The sequence below is a fragment of the Euprymna scolopes genome, chromosome 12 (assembly GCF_053919585.1).
Source record: "Euprymna scolopes isolate OS-2025 chromosome 12, ASM5391958v1, whole genome shotgun sequence".
Lineage (NCBI taxonomy): Eukaryota > Metazoa > Mollusca > Cephalopoda > Sepiida > Sepiolidae > Euprymna > Euprymna scolopes.
In genome coordinates this window covers 84,073,033-84,085,551 of record NC_136493.1, presented here as the reverse complement: position 1 = coordinate 84,085,551, position 12,519 = coordinate 84,073,033, and the positions used below count along the sequence as shown (strand labels likewise).

Here is a 12,519-nt window from a genome sequence, read left to right as displayed (position 1 = left end):
TAGATGTCTTGTCTCCCTCATCATTAATATGAACTCCACGTCATCTTAAATATGACCCCACCCCTAATATGCAACAAATATAGCTGAGAAGGTGACCTAAGAACTGTAAAAATTGTTTGAAATTTGGTCACAAAATGAGCAAGTGGTGAAACTTTAAAGCAGTTCTAAATGAGTAAAACTAACACTTAACCATATATTCAAACACGGTAGTTTTTGAATGATAAAATATAAATCTTTATTTACTTCTAAAGTTTTATTATGTTTTAGAAGCAACAAATAAGCATTCTTCTATATACAAAGATGCTCTCCAAAGCTACAAACAAAAACAACAATCTGCCCTCCTCACCCTTTTTTTTCTCTCTCAATTCCCTTTGCAAAAATCAATCATGTTTTGCAAAATCAAAATAAAAAACAAGGGAATCCTCTAAAAAATGATTAAGCCAAACACTAAGAATAATTATGTGAAAATAAAGGAACTTCAAGCATAAAAACTTTTTTCAAAATTACCGAATTCGGCATAAATAACTCAAAAAGGATTAGTATGCTATGAAACCAAATAACCTACATACAAAGATGGGGAAAATATTTAGACGCTATGAAATATATATCATAAGAATGTTGATCTAGAAGAATTGCAAAAAATTGCAAATTTTTATCCTTCTACTAACAGGTGGCCCAGCTTTGCCCTGTCATAAAATATGCTTCAATATGATATTTTGATTAATATAGATTTAGTATTTATTATTATACTAGCTGTACCTGTCTAGCCATGCGTTACTGTGCCTGCGTCTGGTTGATGCAAGTATTAGATTGATTTGTATCTCAGAGAGACACACACACACACATGCACAAAAACACACATATACACACACAAACATGCACACATACGCAAAAGCACAAACCCCAAAAACACACACATGGGAAAAACACACATGCACATACAAAAAAAACACACACACAAAGAAACACACACACACACACACACACACACACACACATGCACAAACACAAACATGAACACACACGGAAGCACGCACCAAAAAACTCGCACACAAAAAAAACACACATGCACACACAAAAAATACCACAAACACAGATACACACACCGCAAACATGCAAATAAACACATGTAGAGAAAAGTGTACAAACACACACATGCAGAAAACACACACATGCAGAAAACACACACATACACATGCAAAAATCATGAACATGCACACACACACACACACACACACACACACACACACACACACACACATGGATGAACATGCGCACATATATGCACAAACTCATGCAGACATGGAAAAAAAACACACGCAAAATAAACACAAACATGTACATACACACACACGTACACACACATAGACACACACACGCACAACCAAACTCAAGCACACATGTAAAAACAAAGTCACACACACACACACACATACACATACACACACACACACTCACACACATACACACATGCACACACTTTGAAAATAGTAAGGGTTCTACAGTTTTAAAGCTATAAAATCACACATAAGGAGATTTTTAAGTACATAAAATGTCAATTTATGGTTATGATTAAATGTTAGAGTCAAGCATTATAGTTAACTTTGTAAAAAAAGAAACAATGCTAACCGTAAATGTTATTTGTTTCATTTTTTTTCAGGGATTGTATTTTTTAGGGTGGGTACTGGAAGGAATTCAAAGTAAAAATTTTTTTTTTAAATTTAGAGGGAAAAATAGGAACTACCTCATCAAAAGATCTTGCAATTGTGATGATGTTGCTCCTAGGACGTTATGTCGGATTTTATTTTAACGACCAAATGTGTCTAAAATGGCGTTATAAAGTTACATAAGATAGTGGCTAATAATCTAGACATAATAAATTTGTATGTGGTATATGTTGTTGTAAACCTACAGTATTTTGGTCCGGAGGGAAATTTCTGTAATCATTTTATTATATAGTAGATTATATTGGACCCAATGCAAAGTAATGATTTAAAAAGTTTTAAAAAAATGATTTGTGCGCTACCACCAGGAATCAAAACCAAAACGTTTAACTTATGATTTATTTTTTCTTTTGACGTTAATGCCTGACCTATGAAGACATGTTTGCTGCAAGGCTAAAATTAAAACATGACTCAATAGCTACTACATTATGCATGCATATTCATAATGCTGTCGTTCAACTTTCACCTGGCAAATTTCATTTCTTTAATTTTCACACTTTTGTACCGATTTTCCCCCGGCTAAAACCAAAATATAAAGTTTTGTATGGGTTCGAATACCCTATATATGAAATTTTATGTTTGTTGACCGAAAATTGATAGAGGAGTTTGATAGGCAAAATTTTTTAAACAAATATATATATATATATATATATATATATATATATATATATATATATATATATATATATATATATGCATACATAAATAGAAAGAGGGTTGTATTTACTATAATGTTTTTATGCAAATATTATGCAATGTATAAATCATGTAGAATGTCTGCATGAATATAATAGTAATAATTAACTAAAGATGATTATCATGGGGAAAAAACGAAAAAACTAATAGGGAATTAATTAAAATGAGCGATAAAAAGAATATGCAAATTAACTAGATCTTTTGCTAGTGAAAGCAATTCTACGACCCATATATAACAAAGTTGTATTTTCTTTTTAAAAAATAGAAAAAAGGGTTTTTAATAAGAATATCAATACACAAAAAAGACACACAAATTTATAGGAGTATCTATATATATAAAGTAGTAGCGTTCGCGTGTCTGTGTGTACAATTCCCAATGACCAAAGAAATAGAAAGGCCATATGTGTGTACACCTCTCCTGGTCAAGTTATATTAACGCCCATGATAGGATACTTCTGCCAACAGACATTATATTTTTATACATAATTTCTATATATAGCATTCTTAAAACCACATCTACATTGATTGAGTTACGGTAATTAGCATATCACATTAAATTAAATCTATTTAAATAATTAGCTCGATGATATTACTTATTTGACATAATAGCTTCATTTCAACTGTACTAATTAAATTTTTTTTTAATTATTTAGTTTATTCAAATTTCAATTTATATTTGATTTAACTTATCTTATTTGAAATCTGAAACCGTTTTATTTTCAAACGAGAAAACCAAAGGGGAAATAACTGTGATAGTTTAATTGAAAAATTGTTTGAAACAGAGCACGTTATTAAATATTTTCTGTAATAGATTTGTTTTCATTTTGAAATGTTCTTCTAAGCTGAATTATTATTTTTATTTTTAATTTGGAGGAAATCTTTTTTCGCTTATTCTTCATTTTTAAGTAACCTTTTTTATTTATTTTATTTGTTAGAGAAAAATAATTAAAACTAATGTCTTCATTTACTTGCATCCCCACGAGCGCAGATTTAGTCAGACACAGGGCACATTTTTCATGTGACCAAAATCCATCATCCCATACATTATCTGCTCCTTCTTTTTTGTTTGTTTATAAAATTTAACCGGTGTTGCTCAGGATTTATTATAATAATTATACCATAGCAAGTGTGTTTAATTGCCTGTGAAACAGATTTTTTAAAAAATTAAGACCTGCTTTTTTGTGGCCTAATACGTTTAAGCAGTCTTTATAATTAATATGAAAGAAGAAATGTTTAAAAAAAATTTAACATTTTAGCGTGTGGGATAACTTTTCTATAGAAAGTGTGTTTAATTGCCTGCGAAATAGATTTTCTTTATAATTTATTTAATATCTTAAATCAAAAATGTTAAATTTTTACGACGTGATCCAGCGTCATTTAACCCCTAAAAAAAATTTAAGACCTGCTTTAAAAGCCTAATGCGTTTAAGCAGTCTTTATAAATAATATGAAAGAAGAAATTTTGAAAAAAAAATTAACATTTTAGCGGGTGGGATCACTTTTCTATATAAATTTAACGTAAATTGAGCACCCACGTTTTGGCCACAAAGCGTTCAACCAGACATCTCTAGCATTTTTTCAAGTTTGGCGATCGAGGGGGGGGGGGAGAAAACATGACAAATACAATTTTTTTTGTTTTTTTTGTGGTGGAGGGCGAGAATTACATTTGAAACATAAAATAATAATAAATTTAATTAATTTTTATGAGACCAGTCTGTACTTTCACCTAACAATTTTATAAACAGAACGCACCCCAAAATATGACAAATTCAATTTGCGGGGGGATTACATTAGAAATATAAAATAACGAAAAATTTAATTTAATTGTTTTTGGAATTAATTTTTGGTAGATCTTTTTTTTTGCGATCGCACGGGCATTCGCTGCTATTTTTATTGAAACAAAAGTTTTAATGATTTATTTTTAATTATTTTTTTGTGGGAGAAGGTCTTTTCAGTGCTCAATATCTGGAGAATACTTTCTTCTCTTTGTAGCCCTTCTGCCGAAATATCTGGTGGAGAGGGTGTCACATACTTCTTATTTTTTTTTTGGTCGATTACATTTACACGTTTTCATCCGTTCTTTAATTTTTGTTGTGTGTTGTGTGGGTATCCACGTTTCCCATGATGAAAATGATTAGTATACAGGTGTGTTTCAAACGAAACTTCATGTCAACCCAGGCAACGCTGGGTACCCATGCTAGTAGATAGATAATTTCATAGAACCTTTTAAAATGTTTCAGCAAAACTTAGAGTATACTACCATTACAGTAGTTATTCAATATGCTACCTTTTCGTAACAAGGCAATACTAGTTAAAGTAAAATAGTTTTTAATCCAACAAAATAATTGTTTTTGTTTTTTTAACCAGATGAACAAAATTGAAACGACGGTGTAATTAACAAGATATTAAATATCTTTGTCAATATAATTGGATCACTTATTCAGAAGTGGAAAAATTTGGCATCATCAATTTTGTTTGGAATGATGTTTCACGGAAAATGTTTCTATAACAATTCACTAAAGTCTCAGTAATTGAAGTGGAAATCCATAATGATAAAAGATTAAGAGCATTAATTACTTAAGTAATTATTGGTAATAAGCTGCATAAATATCGTTTATGGACATGGAACTAAATATCCATCTATGAAATCTGTGTGTATAAATACTCTTGTTTTAATTTTTCATTTTATTTTTGAAAAGACGCATTTTATTTCAGCATTTGTTAATATTATATAAAAGTACAGTATCTGAAATAAATATAAACATAGAAATATATAGCAGATGAACATTTTATTAGGGTTTAAATATCTACCCATTTCTTTATCATCTTCATTTATTCTAGTTTATTTCTGCTATTTTTTTTTTATCCAAATCTTTTCACACATATATTTAATGTTTTTCACAATCTTTAAATATTTCATGCAACTAATGTATAGCTATTGTAACTCTTAATGTAAGATATTCTTGCTGGATTTTTCAGGATGTTTTACCGACAACAGAAATTACAATGGATCCTTCAATCAATGCTGATTTCCTACAGTTTGAATTTGCCTACCTAACACGTCCAGTAAAAGTAGAAATAGCCGTAATTTCTTGTATAAAGAGTAAGTATGCTTAGTTATATGTAAGTGTGTATCATGGTGCTGGAATATAATTTGTAGAGGGTTTGTTGATCATGTGATTGACCCCTTAGGATGGTACATAATCTTTACTAAAACATTAGACACTTTTTTCTCTGCATCAACTCTTGGTTCTCAACCTCAGACATGCCTTGTGCTTTATACTTCTTTTAGTCTTCTATGTACAACTTGTATTATAGCAGTATGTTTCATTCATATTAAGATATTTATGCTAGATTATTATTTGATTCATCTCATTGTAGTCTTTTTGTATAATATATTATTATGTTTTAATCTTGTCTTTACTAATATGCATTCAGTGTTAGTATGTAACAAATATTTTGATATAATATTAGGGTCTCGAATTTAATGAAATATATATACTCTTTCTTCTACATACTCAATAACAGGAGATTCTAACAATTGATTTCAGTTGTTAATATACATTTTAAAATATTGGAATAGAATGACTCGATTAACAATCTTCGTTTTTGTGAATGTGATTTTCATATTAGGTAGATAATTTTATTGAGTTCTCCTCCTCCACTTTTAGGATAAGCAATCGGCAAGACTTTTAATAGTAATGGTGATAGAGATTGCATCAACATAGTCTGCCAGCATCATAACTGAAAAAATACTATCTCCATGTGGTCAGCGAAGAAGATTTGACTAAGATATTTCAAGGCAAATCTAGCTTTGTATTACGTTCAGGTGGAGTTGCATTGTAAAATAACTTAAGCAGTTTATTAGAAATGACTCAGGGCACCAACCTGTCATTTATTATTTGTGTATTGTCGTATTACTGCAGTAAAGGCATGTGGTGTGTAAATATGTGGAAACTTCATGAGTTAATGGAAGTAGCGTATCAAAGAGAATGGGGCTAAAAATTCTATAGAAAAGGTACTGTTACAGGTTTTATTTGTTGTCAATTTCCTGGAGAAGAAGGAAATGGGTTTTCCAGTAGATATCACATTTTTGTTGCTGGACAGATCCAATGTCGATTGTATAGGCATCTACTACCAGGCACAGTACAAGATTGGGTTGGATGTGTGACAACTTGACAGTTTCCTCTAACAAGAACTTTTCCTTGTTGAAGACTATTACAGCATGTTCACATAATGCAATTTGTTATACTATACTTGGGAAAATTAAGCAAGAAATACCGACATGTACCCCTGAGTATTAGCTTATTATTTGTACTTTTAGTTAAAAAAAATAAGGTAATTTTAAATTTCCATATTTTGTAGAACATTTTAAAATGGAGTGATGTTTAAATTAATCTCTAATTGAAAGATAATTGCATATACAAAAAATGTTATTTATTTTCTTATTTCGTTATTTTATTTTTACCATTAATTCAATAGTGTTTATTATAAGTATAAATTTAAAGGATTTTTCTTAATCACTATCACATTTCATATCCTATTTAATCTTTTATGTGTTGTATTCAATCTTATGCTATATAATCTAAAATCGTAATGTGCCAAAAGTACTGATGGTTTATAATGTATTCTAATTTTGTTTGTAAGTGAATAATTATCAAATAATCTGTAGATATTTTTTGCCTGTGTAAAATTATTTATTTTTATGGCTTTCTCTTATAAGAAAAATATATTTTCTAAATCTTTAATTTTTGAAATGATACTAAACTTGCACTTAATCAATTTTCTGTTCCACAAGAGCCATGTGTTGATCTGGTATATAACAGCACACAGATCACTATGACGGCAAGCTCGACATTACCTAATAAAACAGCAAGTGATGCACTGTTGAATTCTGGTAGTTCATGGTCTCCAAATCAAAAGAATGCATCTGTATTATCTGCGTATGTGACACATTTAGAAACCGAGCCAAGTGTTGAGAAAGTTTCTTTTAACATTACAAATGCAATAAAAGTATTAGTTCAACTTCTCACAAAGACAGGATGCAATCAGTACAGTAAAGTAAGTACTGTTCATATTCGTTTATTTTAATTTGCTAAATAATTCATGTATAAAATTATGATTAGAATCTAAAAATTACACATCATACTATTACTATATATATATATATTTTTTTTAATTTGAATAAAAGTTAACAAAGTCATTATAATCCCATTGAATTCATAAAATTCACATGAGTTAAGCGAGAATAGTTCATGTATACTATGCTGTGCTGGTATGGCAAAACTAAAAAAGTTACTCATAAGCAAAAATATAAATACTCATATATATATATATATATATATATATATATATATATATATATATATATATATATATATATATATAATTTTTGTTTAATCTATATATATATATATATATATATATATATATATATATACATACATGTAGGTATATATATATATATATATATATATATATATATATATATATATATATATATATATATATATATATATATATATATATATATATATATATAAAATTTTTGTTTAATCTGAAAGTTGGAAAGTTACCTGATCCTAAGGATTATAGGTATAGGATGTTATATCCTCAATATACAAAAAATTGAAAAAAAAAAAACATTACTGAAAAACATTAATTTTATGTTTGAAAAATATTCACTTTAGAAATGAATAAGTGATTTTTTTTTTCTTGAATAATTAGAAGTTTTTATATTCACGATGACACTTTTATTCACAGACGATACATCCAAATCCGAAGACCAAAAATCCTGTTGTATTACAATTAACTAAAGACGTTCTGGCAAGCTTAGTCGTTCTGAACATCGTACCTTCAAAAAATCTCCCAATTGTTGAGGATTTGTCTGTAACGATTTGTCCACCTGAGATAAGTGAGTCATTCTTATAATTCGATCTTATGTTACTTTCAAATGACACTTTTTGGAATTTAAAAAAATTTAATTTCATATTAATTCTCATAAAAATGAACCCATCTAAAATAAAGAAATCATAATGTTGTAAATATATGTTTAATTTAATTGTTTTTCAGAAAGAATAATATTGAAACAAATTATTTAACTTATAGTTATTAAATATAAAAAAGATAATATGAACACTATATCTATGAGGGTCGTTTAAAAAATAAGGCCTATGTTTTAACACAAAAACTAAAACATTGTTATATTTATGACAAAGACAAGAGTGATACCATTTGTGCTCTAGAATTTATATTTCTACATAGTCATCACCATTCTCAATGCACTTTTGCCAGCCTCTTTTAATACCTTAGTCATAAAAATCTAGAGTGCGCTTTGTCACTTACATTTCTGTCACCACTTTGAAATTGAAAAACTCATATCTAAACTTTACTGACATCAACTGCATCGGTTTCGTAAACGTTCTCGAGGTGCCGATGTTGATCGGTTCAATTTTTTCTGCATGGAGGAATTCATTGACGCACTCTGCTTCTGTTGCATGCACACAACAGGGGTTGTTTTTGTTTTTTTAGAGTCTTACACTGTCAGTATCTGCAAAAGAGAAATTAAACTTTCAGATTTTGAGAAGAAAGTTCAATTTCAAATAATTTGTGTATATGAACCATACAATTATGTTATATATTAGGCTCAAATTATTGTAAAGCATATGTCCAAACAAATTTATCACAAATTTTATTTTATTTTCTACATTTCTTTTTAGATGGTAGAATAAAATAGGGTCATTAAAACAGAAAAACCAGTTCAAGCAATCAGAAAAGTGTCTTTTATTAGATATCCTTCTTTTTATCACATACCCTTGTATAATCTTCTTAAAATTAGACATGATTTATTAGAAATAAATTTATAATCTTTACGATTTTGTAAATAAATAAATAAATATAATGGTTATAGAATTGAAATTTATTGTCCTGTTATATCGAATATTTTGTTAATCATGAAATAATATTCTTGTCGTTTCAGCTACAACTCCTGTCCCTGGTGAGTTTATATGGTGGACGGTTCTAATTGATAAAATAATTATGATTTTCTCATATTCGGATTATGTTATAACATTTGCGACAAAATATCTTTGAATTATAACATTTTAAAAAAATCATTATTTTAAATAAATTCAGATTTATTTAAGCAAAATCAATCTTTATTTAAAAATATTTATTTAAAATTATTTTAATTTTCTATTAATTAAATTCTTCAAAAAGGTTTTAGAAAAATTAAGTCAGAAATTTCTGTCAGGAATAATGGCAGATTTATAGCTTTCCAAAGATATTACTTTCCTTTCATTTCTTCTCATCAAACTAACTCCAGTCGTTTACATGGCCATACTCCAACCTTTTCTATTTTATTTCTACATATCAATATTAAAATATAAATCATAGTAAACTATTGCATAGTAGTTTGAACTTACTTATTTAAATTTCTTTTTCAGTTATCACAACAACAAAAGAACCAGGTTAGCATTACTCCTTTTTGTTATATTTATGACAAATTATAACATATAGTTATTAATATGTGCTCGTTTTATACTTTAATTTGTTAGAATTATAAATATTATCTTTTCTAATGTAAGAGCACTGATGAGTTGTGATACAACGAAACAGTACTGTATGTGGATGACTACAAATATATATATATATATATATATATATATATATATATATATATATATATATATATATATAGTATTCTTGTATCCCATTAATTAGTATAGAGTAATTTATAAGCATATTGTCATTTTATCTGTATATGTGTAGGCATTTAGTGGTTACTCAACTCATACATATTTTTCTTTAATAAATTATGTATACAAGTTCTAAAAGTAAACAAAAAGTATATATTATTTTTCTTTAATTTATTGAAAAATTAATTTGTATCAAGGTTTATTGATTTCATCTATTTGAATCAACATCATTAGGGATGCAATAAAGCCGGGTACATTCACATTATATATTTTATTAATATTTTCTTATTTCCTTTAATCTTACAATTTCAGAGTATTGTGAATTTACTGCCTGCACTTTCATGGAACAATTCGGATATGAAGGCCCTTCAGTAGTTGGATGGATTGAAAGAGATGGAGTTTCAGGACCTTCTAAAGGCGATGTCCGAGTTTATTTGGGAAGCAAAATACCCAATGACATGATTGTTTCTGTTGGTTGCAATAACTGGTCAGTATAAAGATTTTGTTCAAATAATTTGGGATTCTCTTTTACATACACAATATATATATATATATATATATATATATATATATATATATATATATATATATATATATATATATATATATATATGTATATATATATGTATATATATATGTGTGTGTATATATATATATATATATATATATATATATATATATATATATATATATATATATATATAGATTTATTCATTTATTCAATAAGAGTATACATCAATTACAACAGAAGTGTATATCCTCTAGCAAATATAATGGGAAAAAGTATACTTCACTAGTGATTAGTGTTTGCATTAATATTCATATAAAACAACATCATAATGCAATAAGAAAATAAAGAAGAAAGAAAACATCTCAAATTTGGAAGTTTTAAATAAAAAAGAAAGAATCAATCGATATAGAAAGAAAAAAACACTGAAATAAGATTTCTTATGCTATTAGAGTGAAGGGTATCTTTTCAAATTCATTTTACATGGAGATTGAGGAGTTAGACTTTTGAAATAGTTTCGTCGGGCAATTTTGGGTATATATTTATCAATGTATTTCTATACAAATAAATACACATTGATCTTTATTAAATTATGGAGGATATAACAATAACATTTTAATAGCAATAACATGACTTTTCAATTCTTATTTTGACATCAATTCAGAAAATAAACAAAATTAAAATAGCAGATGTTTATACGTGTAAAAAACTCAATATATTCTTAAGTAGAGCTGTATAACAATAATTATGAAGAAGTGGCAATAATGCAGTGATTGTGAACTTGGATCAGTGTATTTAAGTTTTGCTGCCTGTATTACTTTCACTGTTATAGATAAAATAGGATATCCTGGACTTTAATTTTTACACTCTTGGGCTAGACAAAAACTCTGAAATAACACTACATAGCCTCTATCACAAAGCACACATTGTGCATCTATAGTCATGACTTACTTGGTGAAGAGAGTGAGTTCTGTTTTTCACAATAAATAATCTACTAAAAACAAGTCTGTGTGTGAAAATTGTTTAATAGTTCAAAGCGTAATTAGCATAATTCAGAAACTACTGTACAATCAATGTAATGTATATCAATCTCATCTACTCTTATAAGCTGATAGTGTATGAGTGCATAATAATTCATGTATATTAAATAACTATGTGCATATGATTTTATCGTTGTATTATTCAAATTGTATGTTTTATTTTAAATTAAAATTTGAAAAAATAATGTATAAACTCAACTTACATTAGTGTTGAAGAAATATTCATGAATTTGTTTATCATAAATGTAAAAATGTTTCAAGAATATTTAAATTACATATACAACTTTTATAAAGCAAATCTTATTTTATATATAATTTTCTTTTCAGTACATGCACTGGTGGTAAATTTAATTGTACTCATAAAATATGTGATGGTGAGAATTGTTTTTTATTTAGATTTTTGAAATTCTTATTAACTTCATATTTTTAATCAGTTGTTTTCCATTTACTTTAAAGTTACTTCACTGTATCCCAGGCAATATCGGGTATGTACAGCTAGTAGTATATAAAATGATGACCCATCATTATATTTTTATTATTATAATTAGACACAATGGAAATATATTAAATATATGAGTATTTATTAGGGTTGTCTTTTTCCTAATATGTAAAGTCCAAGATCAAGTGATGATGTGGCAGTTAACTATTTGTTAATTTAGCCATATGATCATCAATATAAAAGATGGAACTAAAGCTCATTTCTCTCTCCCTGCTTCAGCTGGTCATCAAGATTCTTATAGTATTTCACAGATTTGATCAATCAGTTTCATTACATACCATAATTTTCTTCAGTTGCTAAATTTTAATCTAAATTCTTTTTGCAGAGTAATTTTATAATCAATAGTAACTATTTTC

The 12,519-nt window shown here is 27.6% G+C and overlaps 1 protein-coding gene across 1 annotated transcript in view; it reads left to right on the top strand.

Annotated features, from left to right (window-relative positions):
- Positions 1 to 12,519, top strand: part of LOC145291077 (uncharacterized) — a 240,441-nt gene that overhangs the window by 184,771 nt on the left and 43,151 nt on the right. The window contains exons 34-40 of the mRNA XM_080136591.1: positions 5,399 to 5,522; positions 7,218 to 7,480; positions 8,183 to 8,333; positions 9,399 to 9,416; positions 9,865 to 9,888; positions 10,429 to 10,603; positions 11,992 to 12,038. Coding sequence (XP_079992717.1) covers positions 5,399 to 5,522; positions 7,218 to 7,480; positions 8,183 to 8,333; positions 9,399 to 9,416; positions 9,865 to 9,888; positions 10,429 to 10,603; positions 11,992 to 12,038 — 802 coding nt within the window. The remainder of the gene's footprint in view (positions 1 to 5,398; positions 5,523 to 7,217; positions 7,481 to 8,182; positions 8,334 to 9,398; positions 9,417 to 9,864; positions 9,889 to 10,428; positions 10,604 to 11,991; positions 12,039 to 12,519) is intronic.